This window comes from Camelina sativa, chromosome 7 (assembly GCF_000633955.1).
Source record: "Camelina sativa cultivar DH55 chromosome 7, Cs, whole genome shotgun sequence".
Taxonomy (NCBI): domain Eukaryota; kingdom Viridiplantae; phylum Streptophyta; class Magnoliopsida; order Brassicales; family Brassicaceae; genus Camelina; species Camelina sativa.
Genome location: NC_025691.1, coordinates 32,702,005 through 32,723,553, shown reverse-complemented (window position 1 = coordinate 32,723,553; position 21,549 = coordinate 32,702,005). Strand labels below are relative to the sequence as shown.

At 36.1% G+C, this 21,549-nt stretch overlaps 3 protein-coding genes across 4 annotated transcripts; all 3 read left to right on the top strand.

Annotated features, from left to right (window-relative positions):
* LOC104703915 (DNA-directed RNA polymerase IV subunit 1-like) lies at nucleotides 7-7,609 on the top strand. Its single transcript, XM_010420005.2, has 19 exons — nucleotides 7-112; nucleotides 1,397-1,493; nucleotides 1,566-1,686; nucleotides 1,784-1,905; nucleotides 1,986-2,024; nucleotides 2,117-2,335; nucleotides 2,434-2,586; nucleotides 2,686-2,781; nucleotides 2,861-4,762; nucleotides 4,845-5,014; nucleotides 5,102-5,168; nucleotides 5,255-5,373; nucleotides 5,472-5,620; nucleotides 5,708-5,970; nucleotides 6,059-6,232; nucleotides 6,319-6,456; nucleotides 6,534-6,793; nucleotides 6,881-6,992; nucleotides 7,081-7,609. Exons 2-19 carry the CDS (start codon nucleotides 1,410-1,412, stop codon nucleotides 7,255-7,257), a joined length of 4,365 nt encoding a protein of 1,454 aa, XP_010418307.1. The 5' UTR covers nucleotides 7-112; nucleotides 1,397-1,409; the 3' UTR covers nucleotides 7,258-7,609.
* LOC104705196 (SPX domain-containing membrane protein At1g63010-like) lies at nucleotides 11,647-13,175 on the top strand. Its single transcript, XM_010421169.1, has 4 exons — nucleotides 11,647-11,744; nucleotides 12,566-12,664; nucleotides 12,752-12,872; nucleotides 13,071-13,175. The coding sequence occupies exons 1-4, from the start codon at nucleotides 11,728-11,730 to the stop codon at nucleotides 13,173-13,175; spliced, it is 342 nt and encodes a 113-aa protein (XP_010419471.1). The 5' UTR covers nucleotides 11,647-11,727.
* LOC104703914 (SPX domain-containing membrane protein At1g63010) lies at nucleotides 14,468-18,428 on the top strand. 2 transcript variants are annotated; one of them, XM_019228119.1, is made up of 11 exons: nucleotides 14,468-14,591; nucleotides 14,679-14,799; nucleotides 14,998-15,309; nucleotides 15,406-15,510; nucleotides 15,593-16,047; nucleotides 16,128-16,435; nucleotides 16,531-16,611; nucleotides 17,228-17,328; nucleotides 17,441-17,631; nucleotides 17,778-17,911; nucleotides 17,990-18,335. In XM_019228119.1, exons 1-11 carry the CDS (start codon nucleotides 14,539-14,541, stop codon nucleotides 18,226-18,228), a joined length of 2,100 nt encoding a protein of 699 aa, XP_019083664.1. In that variant the 5' UTR covers nucleotides 14,468-14,538; the 3' UTR covers nucleotides 18,229-18,335. The 2 variants fall into 2 exon arrangements, with proteins under 2 accessions (XP_019083664.1, XP_010418305.1); XM_010420003.2 differs by lacking the exon at nucleotides 16,531-16,611 and having other exon boundaries at nucleotides 16,128-16,462; nucleotides 17,159-17,328; nucleotides 17,990-18,428.

The window sequence follows — 21,549 nt, the reverse complement described above, 5'->3', positions numbered from 1 at the left end:
CTTTTCTCCGGGCTCTTCCGTTGGAATCAGAAACCGTGAAGGTTTTGTTTATCAGTGCACTGTTTCAATTGGATCATTACTACCAAGTGAGATCCTCTGTTCGACGAAACAAGTAAGTAACTACATTGTTCTTTGTCTCAATCCTCTTCTGGGTTTGCTTTCGTTTTTTACCTTTTTCGGTAAATTTTGCTCTCTTTGAGTTTTCTTGATTGATCACTCTCTCTCTCTCTCTCTCTCTCTATCTCTCTCTCTCTGATTCCTTTTCTTGTTTTTTTTTTTCTTTTCTTTTTGGGTTCTTTTGTTCGATCGTTGTCTGTGGACATCTTGTTCTGTTTTCCTAAAAGCTTGTTGATTTTGTATGATTGTGAAAAGTTAAGCTCTTTGTTCTATGCATGTTCTTATCTGAAATCTTTGTTTTAGAGAGATCGTCTCAATGCGAGAGAAGGGTTTTTGTGAGGCCTTAGAAGTTGTAAAAGGGTTTTTGTCCTTTTCTTTTATCTCTTGTCAGTGACTTTTTGTTTTGTTTGGTTTGGGTCCATGAATAATGTGTGTTCAAAGTTTGAATCTTTTTTTTTTTTTTTTATGTGCGTGTGTGTTCTACAATTTTTTTTTTTTGAGTTAGTATCTTTCTATGTCTGAACATGTTTTCTCCTTTTCTGGGTGGTTCATGCTAGATTCTATCAGTAATTCAATTTCGAATCTATGTTTCTTCAACTTGTTTTTTGATAGGGGCCAGTTACTCACAGAGACAGATTGTGGTAACACTTTTGTCCATTAACAAAAGTTGTCTGTTTCTCTTTCGTCAAATATTTGACCAGAGAGAGAGAGAGTTGTTTGGTTTGTGGTCTGGTCAGTGAAAAGCTAAAGATTGGTTTTTGTTTCATATTTTTGCACCATTAGATTGATGACTAGAGACGGTACATATATATAAAAAAACTGATCCTTTTGACGATTTCTTTCCTTTTATGATCCCAAGAACTTGTAGCCGGCGACACACAATCTATCAGTGAGATTTTAGCTTATGAGTTTAAGGTCCAAAAGTACGAAAGTTTCAATCAATGTTAGAGTTCAAAAGATTAAATCCTTCTTTTGGTGTAGTTTTGCTCTAGTTTGATTTGTTGGGTTTGTGGTAGATTCTGTTTGTATTCAATCAGTGAATCTAATCAAGTAAATGTAAACTTTTAATGATATGTGTTCGAAGTTTAAAACCTTTTGTGTCTGTTTCTCAGTGGTCAATATGTCAGATAGAGTTGTTTGGTTTATGTCTGGCTGATGAAATGCTTAATACTGGTTTTGTTTCATATCCTGCACATTGGAGATTTGATCACTAAAGGTTGTACTGATGTTTTCACTATAGTATCTTGATTGGCCGTATTGATGATTTCTCTTCTTGTAGGAGTCTCTTCAACATGGACAACGATTGCGAGGAGCTTCAGGTCCCCATGGCAACTCTAACCTCAATTGGTTTTAGGATTTCAAATAATAATGATCGAGTAAGTGTTGTCCTTCGTTAATCTCCTCGAGTAGATTGAGCATATATTTAATGTAATGGCACCTTGTTATAGGAGAAAATGTCTGTTATACCGGTCGAATCAGCGAATCAGGTGACTGATTCTCGGCTAGGGCTACCAAATCCGGATGCTATCTGCAGAACCTGTGGCAGCAAAGATCGAAAAGTTTGCGAAGGTATCGTAAAGAATCTGGTTTTGGCAATATTGTTGTTGCATCTCTTGGCTCATATATGTTCAGTTCATTGAATATGCTTCTGTTTCTTTCTGTTTAGGGCATTTTGGGGTTGTACATTTCCAGTATCCGATAATTAACCCGTACTTCCTCAAGGAGATAGCTGCGTTGCTCAACAAAATCTGCCCTGGCTGTAAATACATTCATAAAAAGCAGTTTCAGGTTCAAGAGTCTTTCCAAATCCTTTTATTGTGTGTTTTGGAACTACATTATACTAATGTCGCCTTTGTTTGTTGTTACAGATTACAGAAGACCAACCTGATAGATGTAGATATTGCACCGTAAGAGTAGTTTGATTACAACTAATTTTTCTCATTTAAAAAAACTTTGTTCTTACTCTCTAATTTTCATGTTTTTTGTTTATATGTTTCAGTCGAATACAGGTTATCCTCTAATGAAGTTTAGGGTAACTACTAAAGAAGTCTTCAGGAGATCCGGAATCGTTGTTGAAGTAAACGAAGAGTCTGTGATGAAACTCAAGAAACGGGGAGTGTCAACATTGCCATCTGACTATTGGAGTTTTTTGCCAAAAGACCCCAATATTGACGAGAGCTGTCTGAAAGAAACCAAACGTATTCTAACGCATGCACAGGTAATATCATAATAGTGGAATGTATAACTTCAGAGACTTGATAAATTTTTTCATACTATATATAGTTTTCTGAAATTTTCACCTTTTTTTTTTTGCAGGCTTATACTCTGTTATCTGGGATTGATCAGAGGCTCATCAAGAAGGACATCCCCATGTTCGACTCTTTAAGTATGGCATCTCTTCCTGTTACACCAAACGCTTACCGTGTAACCGAAATAGTCCATCAGTTTAACGGAGCCCGATTAATCTTTGTAAGTTATACGCTTTTCTATGTAACTTGTTTGCAAGTCACACCATGCTATGATTGTTCTCTTACTACTTTTCGGTTTTTTTTGGTTACAAATTCATAGGATGAGCGGATTCGAATCTACAGGAAACTAATCGGCTTCCAGGGAAACACACTTGATTTGAGTTCTCGTGTGATCGAATGCATGCAATACTCCAGAGTAAGCAGTAGTTTTCTGATAGATTAAACTCTTGTTTCTGTTGAAGGTATTAGTAATTGTAGTTTCTTTTTTCACACAGCTCTTTTCGGAGACTGTGTCTTCGAGTCAAGATTCAGCAAATCCATACCAAAAGAAGTCAGACACTCCTACACTATGTGGTCTAAGGTTCATGAAAGACGTGCTGCTTGGTAAAAGAAGTGATCATTCATTCAGGACAGTAGTAGTTGGTGATCCTTCCTTGAATCTTCACGAGATTGGCATACCCCAGACGATAGCAGAAAGGCTTCAAGTATCAGAGAATCTTAACGACTGGAACAAGGAACGGCTTGTCGCTTACGTTTTCCACAGACTGTTCGTGTTACGTAAAGAGGTGCTTGTGAGAAGAGGAGATATCTTGGTGGCTATTCGACAAATCGACGACCTCCAAGCTGGAGACAAAATTTTCAGGCCTTTAATGGATGGAGACACAGTGCTTATGAACAGACCGCCTTCGATTCATCAGCATTCTCTTATTGCAATGTCTGTTAGAACCCTCCCTACGATCTCTGTTGTCTCCCTGAATCCTATCTGCTGTTTGCCGTTTCGTGGTGATTTTGATGGAGATTGTCTTCACGGTTACATTCCTCAGTCTATTCAAGCAAAGGTTGAGCTTGATGAGCTTGTTGCTTTGGATAAGCAGCTTATTAACCGACAGAATGGTCGGAATTTGCTTTCTCTAGGACAGGACAGCATGACGGCAGCTTATCTGGTTAATGTTGAGAAAAACTGTTATCTGAATCGAGCTCAGATCCAGCAGCTTCAAATGTACTGCCCATTTCAGCCTCCTCCGCCTGCGATAATCCAAGCTTCTCCTTCTAGCACTGAGCCTCAATGGACGGGAATGCAGCTTTTTGGGATGCTGTTTCCTCCCGGGTTTGACTACACTTACCCTCTGAATGATGTGGTTGTGAGTAATGGAGAGCTTTTGTCTTCCTCTGAAGGATCAGCTTGGCTCCGGGATGTAGAAGGGAATTTTATCCAGGGCTTGCTTAAACACGACCAAGGGAAAGTTCTTGAAATCATCCATTCAGCTCAAGAAATGCTATCTCAGTGGTTGTTGATGCGAGGATTGAGTGTGTCCTTGGCGGATTTGTACCTTTCCTCTGATCCACAGTCTCGTAAAAACTTGACTGATGAGATTAGATACGGATTGCTGGAAGCTGAACAAGTCTGCAACAAGCAACAGCTAATGTTTGAATCTTGGAGAGATCTTCTTGCAGATAATGGGGAGGACGAGGAAGAGGATGCAGTTGGGGACTTGGCCCGGTTCTGTTATGATAGACAAAAATCAGCTAGATTAAGCAAACTTGCAGTTAGTGCTTTTAAGGATGCTTACAGAGATGTTCAGGCACTGGCGTATAGGTATGGCGACCAATCCAATTCTTTTTTGATCATGTCGAAAGCTGGTAGCAAAGGTAATATTGGGAAGCTGGTTCAGCACAGTATGTGTATTGGTCTGCAGAATTCTGCAGTTGCTTTGTCCTTTGGGTTTCCGCGCAAGCTGACTTGTGCTTCTTGGAACGACCCTAACAGCCCACTTCGCGGCGGTACAAAGGGAGAAGACAAAACCGCTACAGAGTCATATGTTCCTTATGGAGTCATTGAGAATTCGTTTCTAACGGGTCTGAATCCGTTGGAATCTTTTGTTCATTCAGTTACAAGTCGTGACAGCTCATTCAGTGGTAATGCTGATCTCCCAGGGACACTGAGCAGAAGATTGATGTTCTTCATGCGGGACATATACGCTGCTTATGATGGTACAGTGAGAAATTCTTTCGGGAACCAGGTAGTCCAGTTTACTTATGAGACTGATGGTCCCGTTGAAGAGATCACCGGTGAAGCACTTGGGTCACTCTCTGCTTGTGCATTATCTGAGGCAGCTTACAGCGCACTGGACCAGCCAGTCAGCCTTCTTGAAACTTCGCCGCTTCTGAATCTTAAGGTCTTCTTCTTCCTGATTTCTTTTGTCGTTTACACTTGAATCTTTTACATTTCTCTAATTAGCCTTTAATCTCTTTCTACAGAATACCTTGGAATGTGGGTCAAAGAAAGGTCAACGAGAACAGACTGTGTCTTTGTATTTGTCTGAAACCCTTTCAAAGAAAAAGCACGGGTTTGAATACGGGGCACTGGAGATCAAGAACCACTTGGAGAAACTTAGTTTCTCAGAGATCGTTTCAACATCTATGATAATGTTGGTAACTTCAACTGACTTCTTTATGAATCTTTTTTGGTTAAAAGAATCTCTTAACAAATGTTTATGGTCTTCTTTGGTTCATAGATTCTCTCCAAGTACTAACACGGAAGTACCATTAAGCCCGTGGGTCTGCCATTTTCACATCTCCGAGGTACAAACTCATACACACATAAAGCCACATACATCAATATATGATTATGAACAGATTCTAATGAACCTCTTCTTTTAATTTCACAGAAACTACTGAAGCAGAAACAACTGAACGCAGAATCTGTTGTTTCCTCATTAAACGAGCAGTACAAGAGCAGGATCAGAGAACTGAAGCTTAATCTAGTTGATTTGGATATACAAAGCACGTAAGAACATCCCTGAAATTGTATCAGACATGTTTTATATAGCTTTTTATGTTTTTATTAGACACTGATTTGTTATACATTTATGTATTGTGGATTAGGAACCACTGCTCTTCAGACGATAAGGCAATGAAGGATGATAGCTTTTGCATCACGGTGACTGTAATCGAAGCCTCAAAGCACTCCTCTTTGGAACTTGATGCTATTCGTCTCGTTTTGATCCCTTTTCTTCTTGACACTCCTGTCAAAGGTAAAACTGGATGAATAAAAAGACAAGCAAGCTGAACAGTTCTTGTTTTGTTATTATCGTTATGAGTTCTTTCATCTGTTTTTGCAGGTTACCAAGAGATTAAAAAGGTCGATGTTTTGTGGACCGACCGTCCAAAAGCTCCAAAAAGGAACGGGAATCATTTGGCAGGTGAGCTTTACTTGAGGGTTACAATGTATGGAGATCGGGGAAAAAGAAACTGTTGGAGTGCTCTCTTAGAAACCTGTCTTCCCATCATGGACATGATTGACTGGAGCCGAAGCCATCCTGATAATATCCGACAATGCTGCTCGGTTTTTGGAATAGACGCTGGACGGAACATTTTCGTAGCAGTCAGTATCGGTTTCTTTAACAATTTCTTTGTTTTCTTGGTCACGCTGCTTCTAAAGTTTTAAGCGTTTTTTTTTTTTGTGGCTGCAGAATTTGGAGTCTGCGGTGTCAGATACCGGTAAGACTATACTAAGAGAACATCTGCTTCTCGTAGCTGATAGTCTCTCTATTACCGGAGAATTTGTGGCATTAAACGCCAAAGGTTGGAGTAAACAAAGACAAGCTGAGTCCACTCCTGCACCTTTTACTCAAGCATGCTTCTCGGTATGTTTCTAATCCCAAGTTATATTCCTTATACCAAGCTTATATTGGATATGATTTGATACTTAATGCTTGCTTAATCTCGACAGAGTCCAAGTCAATGCTTTCTCAAAGCTGCTAAGGAAGGTGTCATAGACCAGCTTCAAGGGTCTATCGACGCCTTAGCTTGGGGAAAAGTTCCTGGTTTTGGAACTGGAGATCAATTCGAAATCATCATTTCGCCAAAGGTTAATAACTTTACTTTTTTAATCCGTTTTGATCACAACTTCTATTGGTCTAATGAGTGTCTTTATGCATGCATCAGGTTCATGGGTTTACTACACCGGTGGATGTGTATGAAGTTCTGAGTAGCACACCTCTAAAGACAGTGACAAAGCTTGCAACAAGCTCTGCGCACAAATCAGACCGATTCACAGTCCAGCCACTAAACATGCTTGATACCGGATTTCCCAAAGCTTTCAAGGCACTCAATGGGAAAGGGATTTCTCTGTCACAGCTTAAAACGATGTTTACATGGGACGACATTGAGAATCTTTCCCGGTCACTGAAACTCATACTCTACAAGTAAGTCGAAAAACACAACCTCAGTGTCGAAGTTTTGATATATTCCTTTTGCCTGCTGCAAATTATAACATGTGTTGTTTTTGTCAGCTACGAAATCAATGCTCCGTTGAGTGAGAGAGATGAGACTTTTGTCAGCATGGTTTTGTGCTTCCACCCCAACATGGCTGAGAAGATCGGACCAGGCTTCCAAGGAATCCGGGTAAATCATATTAAAAAAAAAAAGAAAAAGAAAAAACTCAGAGAATCCTTGAAAACATAGAAGATCCTGACCCGGTTTCTTAATGCAGGTCGCTAATTCGAAGCACGGGGATTCCCGTTGCTTTGAGGTTGTAAGAATAGACGAGACAACAGAAGACTTTTCGTACCACAAGTGTGTCTTAGGAGCAACAAAGATCATTGCACCAGGGAAAATGAACTTCTACAAGTCAAAGTATCTCAAGAATGGTAAAGTCCAGCACCGGTAAACCGTAAAAACAACACCGGTAAACCGTAAAATAAAAGGAAACGAAAGACTTGTCTTTATGTCGATATATATATAATTTCGAACAAAATGTAGGGAAAAAGATATGTGTAAGTGTGTCTGAAATGTAGGGGAAAAGCCTTTTGCCTTTGCTCGAAGCTTCTTTTTGCTCCTTTCACTATGTAATACCTTTGCCTTTTTGGATCTTAAAAGGCTTAAAGGTTAATTACTTAGTGGAAGCAGCAACGAGAAGCTGGCAAAGGAGGCTTCTGTTCTGTTTCTGTTTCTATTTCTGTTTCTGTTTTTGTAAACCATGGAAATTTCCGGTTTGACTATGAAAATACCCGGTTATGTTTCTGTTCTTTCTTTATCCGGTTTAGATCGGTCTTCATACAGTTGATTTATATGATCATTTTGGTTCTTATACAATTTGTTCTTTCTTTACCCGGCTTAGATCGGTTTTTATGAAGTTCGCTTACGGCTCTCATAAGTTATGGCATCTTCTGTTTCTCTTATGAGTTATGAGAGATTGAGAGGTGAAAATTTATTTTGCTTTATCAAAGCTTATTTGTTTCTTTGGTTCTGCCTGGTTTTGTTCTAGTTAAGATGTATAGTTCTTACACAATTTGTGAATTATATCTATTTACAATCATCTTGTGTATCCTCCGGTTATGCAACGATATTTTTCGGTTTAGTTCGGTTATGATCCTTGTATCATATTTTGTCTTTTTGTGCGACTGTGATCGAATCATCGAATCATTATCCTTAACAAAAATATGTTTTTTTTAGGGTTATAGACGTAGTAATCATTTCATCAAACAACTACACCTATTTAATGTTCTTACATCATTATGACTATAAATCATATCATTAACTGTCTTTTTTTAATCAGAAGTTACCATCATTAAAACAATGATATATCCATCTTTCTATGTTTTACCGAATTGAACAGGACCAAAAAAATAAAAAATGTAATCAAATGTGCTAGTGTTTTGAAACTTTTTTTCTCTTTTGAGTTTTGAATAAAATCCACAATTGTTTTTCATTGTGCTAGTGATTTTTTCTCTTTGTCGCAAACCACAATTACTTTTTCTATTTTCTTTTTTCCCTATTCAATAGAACATGTGGTTTCAATTTTTTTCCTTAAAAATACCATACAGTTATAAATAAACCGATTACAACAAGAACAACAAATGAAGGCGTGGAATCCTTCCATTAAACAAAACGGCTTTATTATGCCAATCAAATTTAGGGTCAAGAGGGTAAAAACACTAACCGCAGCAAATCAAATCACAACGTTCTTACTTTGATCTACTGCTCAGAAGAATCCACCATATATTCACCACCTCCAAGTGCAAATCTGCTACGTACGACTACGTACAATAGAGGCCCCTAAAGAGTCTACTCTAGTTATCAAGATCCCTGCCTAATTATTCCTAATTCAGTTCCCTGCCAAATGCGGATCAAGATCCCAAAACGACGCAAAACATGTGGTTGTTTTTTTTCTTTTCTTTCTGGTTTTAAACATGTGGTTGTTAATTGTTACAACTCTTTTCTTTTTCTTTATTGATAATAATAGACGATCGGTTTACATATTCTGACTATTGTACATTGTACTAGTAAACGTTCACTATGTTGATTATAAAATTCTCTTTAAAATATTAACGTCTATTCGTTATATTTAATATATTTAGAATTACTTTCTCTAGTTGTTTTGAACCTATCAATCAGCAGATTAATACAAAAACAACCAACTTACTGTTTTATGTGCGTCAAAAGCCGTTGGTCCGGTTATATCATATATGAATGCACTAAATCATTGTCTCGAAAGATATAGAAGTTTTGTTTTTGAGGTAATATCGATCTCAAGTATTCTCAATCACCTTGTAATCAACCACATATAACTTCAGTATATTTGTAAATCACTTTAGCAATAAAACTATATATTCATTTTTTTGAAAAGAAGTAGCTAGCTAGCTAGTGAGTATCAGTTCACCAAAACAAATTAAAGATCGATTTAGATTCTTTTAATGCCATCTTCTCATACTCTCTTACACAGGTCCACAAGACCACAACTGCACTTGCTATGCTTTGGTTTTATCTTTAGCTATTTATTTTGTATTTTTATTACTTTCCGGCCGTTTTACAATTTATACATGGCAATGGATTCAAAAGTAGAGTTTGGTGTCAAAGACACATGTCGTGCACTCATAATGCCACTAGACACACAGACACTAGCTTCTAGGCTTCTACTCATAAAGCGTTTTCTTCAATTCTGCATCAGAGAAGAAAACCTTAGCAAATCAAAAGATAAGATTTAATTATGGTGACCACTAAAATGTAGACGCGATAATGAGTGCAGCCTTAGCAATTTATGCTTTATACTAAGTTATTTAATATATTCCTATTAAACCAAGAAAAATCTGACACCATGCAAAGTTATATATACATGTATATTCTGTAGAAATTATAGGCGTCGTAAAAGCACTTTAATGGTATGCGGCTTAAATAAGGTATTATATGATGATATTTAGATTAATACTTATCAGATTAACTTAGGATTCAAACTCTAAAAGTTGCTATTGATATTAGATTTATACTCCTATGTTCTTAAAACTTCTATGTCGTTCTGCTGCTAAAATAAGTTAAACTATATCAGAATATACTATTAGAACTTTGAATATACTGTATTACAATATCTACAAAATATGTGTAGTGTATCACATATATGGTAATTAAAAAATTAGTCTTTACACGTTTTCTAATACAATAATTGGGTTAATAGAATATTTACGAGTGTCATTTTGGTCCTCTATTAGAAAATGAGTATCACGTTGGACCACTGATCCATCATGATAGATTATTGTAGGTAAACTTATACAAATTGAGTTTAAATATATATATATATATATATATATATATATGTGGCTGCATAATAATATTATAGTAAGTTTTATGTTTATTCTTGGTAAGTTTTATGTCCAAAACAAGTTATCTCATATATTTTTGTCCTCACTACTAATGGTTATATAAAAAAGCAATAATATGAAAAAATATCTGCCACCTAATTATTTAAATATTCCAACTAAAATTGTGTCGTTTTATGTATAAAAAAATTGAATACGGACACAATGAGAGTCCATGACAAAAGATGAAGACAACTTGAATACGGGCCATACGGGACACATCTACACTTTACACGACTCCATGCCTATTCATTTATATCATTTCATACACATCAAATCAAATCGAAGAAGAAGTTGTAAAAATATTTTATTTCTATATTTCCTTTTCAGTTTCGGATTATATGCTTAATTAAATCATATGATCTTCTATAACGACAGAGAATATCAGGAACAACGTTATATTAATTACTTCTTTTTTTTTTTTTTTTTTTCCATAAGAGGCCGACTTAAATAGTTTTATTTTCATTTAGACCCCGAAATTTCAGGTTTTGTTCCCCCCAGAAGTTTCATATAATTATATAAAAGCCCTCATTATTAAAAACATGAAAATTAAGGACACTTTCGGCAGCCACGATTTGATGTTCCAAGTTTTTTTTTTTGTCCTCAATGATTGGGTCCATCTGAGTAAATGCGTATGCGATTTGATGAAATCACATTACTACTCTCCTTATAAGATTCTGCGATCTACCCCAATGATCAATTAGTCCCCAGACTCTCTCCAAGATTCCCTCTTTTGTTTTTTCTTATCGTTCTGGGTTCTTTTGGGTCTACACAAAAATCGAAGCTTTTCTTCTGGGGTTTGTGTTTCTCTTTCTCAGTTCTTTTCTTTGTATAAAGAACGATGTTTTGATCCAGATTTGTTGTCTTTTTTATTTCAGGTTTGTCACGTTGATGGTCATCTATTTCTCGAAATCAGGACAATAAAGTTTGGATTTTTCCAATCAATTCTCTCACTTTAAGGTATTGCATTTGTGTTCTGTTTTTTTTTTTGTTTGATTTGCTCAGAGAGAATGAAAAAGTTGACAAAAGTAGAGAATCTATGGTTTGATGCGACTCCATGTTAGAAAAAGTTCAAAACTTTTTTTGGCGTTTTTTATATGTTTGCTAGGTGTGGAGTTTTCTTTTCTTTTAACAGGGCAAACCCAATTTGGCCTACTAAAGCAAGTTGGCTGCTTTGGAAATACATTTATCATTGACTCCACTAAGATCTAATTTATACTTTTAATATTTACCAAAATTTTATTATTTTTTTTGTGTAGGCCTTCCTTAATGCTAAGCTCGTGTGTTCTGATCCCTTAAGCTCCACTATTATAATCCTTTTCTTTTTTCCCAGAGATTTCATCTGTATAAGATCTCTCAAGGAAACATCAGCATTTTGTATTCGAGAAGAACCAGAAGAAGAACAAGAGGAGAGACCAGAGGTAAAAAAAAAAAACATTATGAGTTTTTAACTAAGATCTCTGTTTTGTTCTTATGTGCTGAGAACAAAAGGATCGTGGTGAACTGAAATGCAAGAGTTTTTAAAGTAAGAAAATGAGATGAGTTTTTGATTGTTTCTTCAAAAAATTTCGATTTGATTTGATTTGGTATTTTAATGTCCTCAGTGATTGATTTCTGCGTGAGCGTATCATTCTAAGCACATGGCTGCTTATTGAGATATAGCCAGCCATGTTTAGCCGCTGACTTTCTTATAAATGCTTATTTTTATAGAAAGTGTAACTTGGAAATTTTCTTGATTTGGTTTCTATAACTGTAATTTGTAATTGTGCTTGAGCACTAACAGATTACTCAGCAAATTCACTATCCATTTGAGGTTTATTCCTTTTAGATGCTTTATGATCTCTTCGTGCTCGAGTCAAATTGTTTTTCTTTTGGTCCTTGACTCTTTCTTTCACTTCCTCAAGCTGGTTCGCGTTAATCCTTTGAATCTGACTTGTGCTTATGCCTCTTGAATCTTTTTGTATAGCTTTCTTTGTGACTATCTTGATTACTGACTGTAAAACGTGAGATTGTTTTGTGTAGTGATGAGGTTGAGTTTAGAATATCTTGGTTAGCTCCATTGGGTAAGGCTTGTTGTGGATTGATTTGTATATCTTAAGTCTTCAGGAGCTTTTGAATGTGTCAAGAATGTTTTTGGAAATGTTCTCGTTCTCTCCTTTCCATTTTGGGATTTGATGACTGTTCATGAATGCTATTGACTTTGGATAATATAATTATGTATTTGTATTTAATTCATTTTCCGTATGCCACAAAACCCATTCTCTGTTTGGTTTGTCAACGTTGACAAAAATGCAAAATCTATATATAAGTGGTATCAGGGTGTTCTAATTTCGACATTCTTCTCAGGCTCTTATCTATAACTTTGTGCTCTGCTGCTCTATGCGATAAAAAGATGGTGGCCTTTGGGAAATATTTGCAGCGGAAACAAATTGAAGAATGGAGAGGGTATGCATTTTCTTACGACATCTCTGTTTTAGCCACATGATAATTTATCCTGTGATCAAAATGATAATTTGATGGTTTCCCTTGTAGCTATTACATCAATTACAAATTGATGAAGAAGAAAGTGAAGCAATATGCTGAGCAAATCCAAGGCGGATCTCAACATCCTCGCCATGTTCTCAAAGATTTCTCAAGGATGCTCGATACTCAGGTATGTTGTTACGTCAAGATGATTTTATTCGAATACTACTCTCACTGAATTGTTATTGTCCGTGTATCTCTGAGGTTTTGTTTCTGTTTATTAGATGAAACGTTTAGATGTTGTTAACCATTCTGATGATGATCACATGGAACTCCTTCATAGTGTTAAAATTGTTCGAGATATTGAAAGTGATTCATCGTTTTGTAGATTGAGACAACTGTCCTTTTCATGTTGGAACAACAAGGGTTGCTCGCAGGGCGATTAGCCATATTGAGGGAAACTCATGATGCTATACTTGAGCAGCCTGANTAAGCACATGGCTGCTTATTGAGATATAGCCAGCCATGTTTAGCCGCTGACTTTCTTATAAATGTGTTTTTTTTTTATATAGAAAGTGTAACTTGGAAATTTTCTTGATTTGGTTTCTATAACTGTAATTTGTAATTGTGCTTGAGCACTACCAGATTACTCAGCAAATTCACTATCCATTTGAGGATTATTCCTTTTAGATGCTTTATGATTTTTTTCGTGCTCGAGTCAAATTGTTTTTTTTTGGTCCTTGACTCTTTCTTTCACTTCCTCAAGCTGGTTCGCGTTAATCCTTTGAATCTGACTTGTGCTTATGCCTCTTGAATCTATTTGTATAGCTTTCTTTGTGACTATCTTGATTACTGACTGTAAAATGTGAGATTGTTTTGTGTAGTGATGAGGTTGAGTTTAGAATATCTTGGTTAGCTCCATTGGGTAAGGCTTGTTGTGGATTGATTTGTATATCTTAAGTCTTCAGGAGCTTTTGAATGTGTCAAGAATGTTTTTGGAAATGTTCTCGTTCTCTCCTTTCCATTTTGGGATTTGATGACTGTTCATGAATGCTATTGACTTTGGATAATATAATTATGTATTTGTATTTAATTCATTTTCCGTATGCCACAAAACCCATTCTCTGTTTGGTTTGTCAACGTTGACAAAAATGCAAAATCTATATATAAGTGGTATCAGGGTGTTCTAATTTCGACATTCTTCTCAGGCTCTTATCTATAACTTTGTGCTCTGCTGCTCTATGCGATAAAAAGATGGTGGCCTTTGGGAAATATTTGCAGCGGAAACAAATTGAAGAATGGAGAGGGTATGCATTTTCTTACGACATCTCTGTTTTAGCCACATGATAATTTATCCTGTGATCAAAATGATAATTTGATGGTTTCCCTTGTAGCTATTACATCAATTACAAATTGATGAAGAAGAAAGTGAAGCAATATGCTGAGCAAATCCAAGGCGGATCTCAACATCCTCGCCATGTTCTCAAAGATTTCTCAAGGATGCTCGATACTCAGGTATGTTGTTACGTCAAGATGATTTTATTCGAATACTACTCTCACTGAATTGTTATTGTCCGTGTATCTCTGAGGTTTTGTTTCTGTTTATTAGATGAAACGTTTAGATGTTGTTAACCATTCTGATGATGATCACATGGAACTCCTTCATAGTGTTAAAATTGTTCGAGATATTGAAAGTGATTCATCGTTTTGTAGNAAAACCCATTCTCTGTTTGGTTTGTCAACGTTGACAAAAATGCAAAATCTATATATAAGTGGTATCAGGGTGTTCTAATTTCGACATTCTTCTCAGGCTCTTATCTATAACTTTGTGCTCTGCTGCTCTATGCGATAAAAAGATGGTGGCCTTTGGGAAATATTTGCAGCGGAAACAAATTGAAGAATGGAGAGGGTATGCATTTTCTTACGACATCTCTGTTTTAGCCACATGATAATTTATCCTGTGATCAAAATGATAATTTGATGGTTTCCCTTGTAGCTATTACATCAATTACAAATTGATGAAGAAGAAAGTGAAGCAATATGCTGAGCAAATCCAAGGCGGATCTCAACATCCTCGCCATGTTCTCAAAGATTTCTCAAGGATGCTCGATACTCAGGTATGTTGTTACGTCAAGATGATTTTATTCGAATACTACTCTCACTGAATTGTTATTGTCCGTGTATCTCTGAGGTTTTGTTTCTGTTTATTAGATGAAACGTTTAGATGTTGTTAACCATTCTGATGATGATCACATGGAACTCCTTCATAGTGTTAAAATTGTTCGAGATATTGAAAGTGATTCATCGTTTTGTAGATTGAGACAACTGTCCTTTTCATGTTGGAACAACAAGGGTTGCTCGCAGGGCGATTAGCCATATTGAGGGAAACTCATGATGCTATACTTGAGCAGCCTGATATATCAAAAATTGTTGAGCTACGAGAATCATACAGAGACGTTGGACGAGACCTTCTTCAGCTTCTGAAGTTCGTTGAGCTTAACGCCATTGGTCTGCGCAAGATACTTAAGAAATTTGACAAACGGTTTGGCTATAGATTCGCTGATTATTACGTGAAGACCCGAGCTAATCATCCTTACTCTCAGCTTCAACAAGTCTTTAAGCATGTGGTAAATTAACTTTTTCTTACCACTCTTTCACTGTTTCATCTGTAGGCTCTTCTTGTTACGGATCTGAAATGTGTTCTGTGTATGGAAAATTTATAGGGTGTAGGAGCTGTTGTTGGGGCTATTTCACGCAATCTTCATGAGCTTCAAGAAAATGAAGGAAGCTTTTATTCAATTTATGACCAACCCGTTCTTCCTCTTCAGGTACTACATTTCAAATATATAAATTCAGATTCCTCTATTTAGCTTTTCTTGTTAATCCTAATCCATGCCTTGAACACTGCAGGATCCAGTGGTTGAGGCAATAAAAACCGCAGTAGACAAGCTAACGCACTCGACAAATTTCCTTAACTTCTTGGCACAACATGCTCTCATCATGCAAGATGAGTTGGTGACTCCTTCAGAGGATGCTATCGATGAGCGGGCTTACCATTTTAATTCGTTACTCCTGAATCTAGGAAATACATTTTTGTACATGGTCAACACTTATATCATCGTCCCTACAGCAGATGACTATTCAATGAGCCTTGGTGCTGCAGCAACGGTTTGCGGTGTTGTCATTGGATCTATGGCTATCGCTCAAGTTTTCTCATCAGTTTATTTCAGCGCGTGGTCCAACAAATCTTACTTCAAACCTCTTGTGTTTAGCAGCATTGCGCTCTTTATTGGAAACTTAATGTATGCGTTGGCTTATGATGCCAATTCTATAGCGCTTCTCTTACTCGGCCGTGTCTGTTGTGGGTAAGTTAAAACATTTTCCTATGAATCGTGTGAAAGAGTAAACCTTTTCTACAACGAATACTAACCCTTTAAATTTGCAGGTTGGGATCAGCAAGAGCTGTGAACCGGAGATATATTAGTGATTGTGTGCCTTTGAGAATCCGAATGCAGGCATCAGCAGGTTTTGTGAGTGCTAGTGCACTTGGAATGGCTTGTGGTCCCGCGCTTGCTGGTTTACTCCAAATCAAATTCAAGTTCTACAAGTTTACATTTAATCAGTCTACTTTGCCTGGGTGGGTTATGGCTGTGGCCTGGCTTTTCTATTTGGTATGGCTATGCATATCATTTAAAGAGCCATTGCGTGACACAGAGGATGAAGAAAAAACCAATCCAAATGAAACAACATCAAGTAATCTGCTTTTGAAGATTGTTGATAGTAAAAGCTGTTCCTTTTTTTTTATTATTGTAACAAAAACTAATTAATTGGATTCTTGGTTGATGCAGTGACAGATAGAGTTGAAAGTAGCAGAGTCGAGGAAGGTCTTCGAAAGCCCTTGCTGATTACTTCAGGAATCAAGCCAGAAGATGAAGAGGACTGCAATGANACGCTTCTCTTACTCGGCCGTGTCTGTTGTGGGTAAGTTAAAACATTTTCCTATGAATCGTGTGAAAGAGTAAACCTTTTCTACAACTAACTATAACCCTTTAAATTTGCAGGTTGGGATCAGCAAGAGCTGTGAACCGGAGATATATTAGTGATTGTGTGCCTTTGAGAATCCGAATGCAGGCATCAGCAGGTTTTGTGAGTGCTAGTGCACTTGGAATGGCTTGTGGTCCCGCGCTTGCTGGTTTACTCCAAATCAAATTCAAGTTCTACAAGTTTACATTTAATCAGTCTACTTTGCCTGGGTGGGTTATGGCTGTGGCCTGGCTTTTCTATTTGGTATGGCTATGCATATCATTTAAAGAGCCATTGCGTGACACAGAGGATGAAGAAAAAACCAATCCAAATGAAACAACATCAAGTAATCTGCTTTTGAAGATTGTTGATAGTAAAAGCTGTTCCTTTTTTTTTATTATTGTAACAAAAACTAATTAATTGGATTCTTGGTTGATGCAGTGACAGATAGAGTTGAAAGTAGCAGAGTCGAGGAAGGTCTTCGAAAGCCCTTGCTGATTACTTCAGGAATCAAGCCAGAAGATGAAGAGGACTGCAATGAAAGCGAAGAATCTCAAGAAGATTCTCACAAACCTGCAAATTCTTTCAGATCAGCTTACCAACTTCTTACTCCATCTGTTAAGGTACCATCATCAGTTCTCGTCAACATCCAGAAAAATACATAACTTTGATAGAAGAATACTCGGAGTTCTAAAAGTTTACCTGACTGAAATCTTTGTCTGTTTTGGTTGTCAGGTTCAACTGTTAATCTACTTCATGCTCAAGTACGCAATGGAAATACTACTGTCAGAGTCTAGTGTCATTACTTCATACTACTTTAGTTGGTCCACAAGCTCTGTTGCCATCTTCCTAGCCTGCCTTGGCCTCACGGTGCTGCCAATCAACATTTTGGTTGGAAGTTACATAAGTAATATGTTTGAAGACAGGTAATCTTGGAATCCCGAGCTCAAACCGAACCAAATATGTAATACTTTGATCTAAAAAGCTTGATGATCCTGTTTTGTATACCTAATGATAGAATCCAAAACTTTGATAGTTATTTTGGTGATGATTTGCAATGTCTCTCTCACAGGCAAATCCTTTTAACATCTGAGATCATCGTCTTCCTTGGGATTCTCTTCAGTTTCAATCTGTTTGTTCCATACACTGTTCCACAATATGTGATCTCAGGTCTTGTTATGTTCGTAGCTGCTGAAGTGCTTGAAGGTATAATAACTAAACAAACCTCTGCTTTCTGCTTTAAAGTACCAACCTATTTCTAATGGCTTTTTCTGGTTTTTTTAGGTGTGAATCTGTCGTTGTTATCACGAGTAATGTCATCGAGGCTGTCGAAAGGAACATACAACGGAGGGTTGCTGTCGACAGAAGCTGGAACGTTGGCTCGGGTTGTGGCGGATGTAACCATAACATTGGGAGGATACTTGGGAAGAGGCCATCTCTTGAATGCCACTCTTCTACCATCGCTTGTCATCTGCATTGGCTCCATTGTTGCTACTTGTTGTACTTATAACTCTCTCTATTGATTTTGGAGTTTTGCTACCAATTTTCTAAAATAGAAAAAAAAGAAACAGTGTGTATGATCATCCTCTCTTTATTTGATTATATTTGTCGTCACCAATGTTCCAATTCATATGGGTGTATATGTGACCTAATAGGTATGTCAACTCGTATATATATACGGGGAATACATAATCCTCTATATATTAGAAACATTGTTCCAGTATTGTGAGATTTCATCTAAATTATTATTGTAATAAATTTTGGTTTTGAGTTCTGTATCCAAGTTCCATATTGCTAGTTTATTCTTCTTCACTACTCTTTTGTAATGGATCCTCTATTGTTCTTATTCATCTTAATGTGAGTTTGGGTGAAGTTCACATTCGACATTCCACCCATAAATCATATGTTTGTATGGTCTATTTGTAGCAAATATGTGCGTTGCTTCAAACAAATTATCTACATTTCTTTGTGAAATATTTGCTTAACAATTTAGAAAAATATGGCATATGTTAAGTATGTAACCTAAATGGATGTAACAAAAACAATATGCTCAATAATCAATATATTACATTCATGCATACCTATCTTGTCTCCTAGAATTTACACAACTTGCGGTCATTGATCTAATCATCATATTACACCAGCAAACAACTAAGTCTAGCTTTATGTAGGCAGTTCCGGTTTATGTTATCATTGATGTTCCGGTTCCAGTTACTCGTTAATGTTGTCTCAATTTCAGTTCATGCTGTTGTTAGTTACATATCTCGATTTCGCTTTTGTTCTTGTTGATGTCTCTCAGTTCTAATTATTGATAAATGTTGTTTGATATTGAGCTGTGGTTTTTATCTGTAGTTTCGAACATATTCAAACATGTTCAGCTTCATTTCAAGTGTCTATACGGCTATACCATGTACGACCAGATTATTCAACCTCAAGTAAGTTGACCAAAACAACTGGAGTTGCTCTTTAGCTGTCATCAGTGCGTAAGACAATTACCAAAATTAAATCGTAAGTTTGTATCTAACAAAATAAAAGAAATAGCATATCCAAAGATTTAGTTGGTGGAAGAAGGAAGATAGCTGGCGTACGTCCAACTCTGCATGAAGAGGAGGTAGATAGTCTATGATTTTTTTTTTTCGACCCAATTGAGCAAAGAGTTCCTCCAAAAAATCCATCAACCAAACAAACATACCGCAAGCATATACGGTTTTGGTATGCCTAGCCCCCGTCCCGGACGAGAAATAGTTGAATCAACACAAAATCAATATAATGGAGACCAAAATTGGAATATGAAAGAGGATTGTACCAGGCACCATGCATGTCCTGCTAATAATGGAGAATAATCCTTCCATCGTTTACATTTGTAAGTTGTACCAAAACAGAAAACAAATCTTTGCTAAACGCGTTTTATAAAATAATTATAAAATTATTTGGAATATCTCTTATCGTTGGCTTCATGGTGTAGTGGTAAAACGTATAATGATTCTAAACATAGTGAACTGCTAATACTCTTAGCTAGTCGAGACACACGATGACGTACTCGTTAATATTTGCGTCCATCATTTTCTTCAACCCCTATTTTACTGTTCTGTGTTCTTTTAATAATACTCACGTCAATCTTGTCTTTTGGTTTAACAAATTTTCAATCTAAATTCAATTAAAGTTAAGTCACTTTTTCGAATCTTGGTAAAATGTTAAAAACGCAACAATAAATAAATTTTCTTTAAGAAAAAACAAATTCTTATTATTGTAAGATTTGATCATATATTTTAGGTTTTTTTTTTTGAAACAGTATCATATATATTAGTTCCATAAGTGAGTGGACAATCGAAATATACATTAGAAAAAAAAATGCAATTATATAAGGGAAAACAACGTTCTCATAACGTGGGAAAACAGATATATATTCCCCATCTATTTTATTTCTCTCATTTTGGAGTCTATAAAGTAGCAAGATTATTATTCGAATTCATTGTTTTCACTAAAAATAGTTTTATTTTGGACTGAAAAGCTATTCTTGTTCATTTTAAAGTTAACCATGCATGGCACAACCAGAGAATATCCAACGGCATATGCTATTGGTCTATTTGGCACAACATCTAATACCATATATATACTGTATAATAATTGAATAAAGAGAACAAAATAATTTCTTTAACACTTTCGAACTTAATCTTAACTATTTCTAACGTACAGTGTGTTAGATCAAACCGAAAAATTATAAACCTATTTCGTTTTTTTCTTTTAATATACAGTACATACACAAACCGTAACCAAAATTAAACCGAACCAAATCAAACCAAAAAAGCATAGATTTCAACTGTTTGAATATATATTTCTACTAAAATAAATTTTGCCGAAAACAGAATATAAAATGAAGCCAAATTGTATCAAACTAGACCGAATAACAAAAATGTGAAACAAATGAAACTGGATTCACTGCACCTTTTAAATAATTAATTTGCAGTAATTTACTAATTTTCTCACCATTCATCTCTTTATTGTTTTTAATATTCTCACCTCATGCAAGAGAAAAAAAAAGCTGCAAAAATAGATTTCCAGCTTATAAAGAGACATCATTGAAAAATCTAATATTCCTTGTCTATACTTTTAATATGTATATGTGCTCAAACACATATATATAACACACACACGACTTCATGGATATTATAGAGATGATGAGAAACATGTAAGCTCACTAGTTCTAGGGCGTTTCTCCATTGGCAGGTCCCTTCCATCACATATATGCATCGAAATTTTCCCATGATCGATTTGTTTATGATCTGCCAAAGGAGAGTTGCCCTGAAACTGGTTCAGCTTAATTAAGATTTAAGCACGTGAACGAGAGCAGTAAGTCAGTAACCACTAACCAAGGTAATGTAATCTCTCTCTCTCTCTCTCTCTCTCTCTCTTTTTTAAACACATGATTTGTAATTTCTTTTAGAATGATTAATTCAATAGATCTAGACCCGACTAAGAGTACACAATGTTATGTTCGAGAAAAAAAAAATCACTTAACTCTAGATAGAGACCATTTAAAAAATCTATGACAAAAATTGGATTTAGCTAATGGTCGACTAAACATTTTTAATCTTCCTATAAAAGAATTATCATTAATCGATCATTGCATTCGTTTCTGCTTGTCATATTTTGAAAATTGAGACTTAATATATACATATATTTCGTATAAGATTTTTTTATAGATTACGTATGTTACCATTTAATGCCTTCAAGTCATAAGAAACTGACATGGAATTTAGATAAGCCACATGATCACATCCAAACACAAACTCTATTTTCTCGATTTTAGAGGGTGAACTCTTATCATAGTTTGAATACGTTCT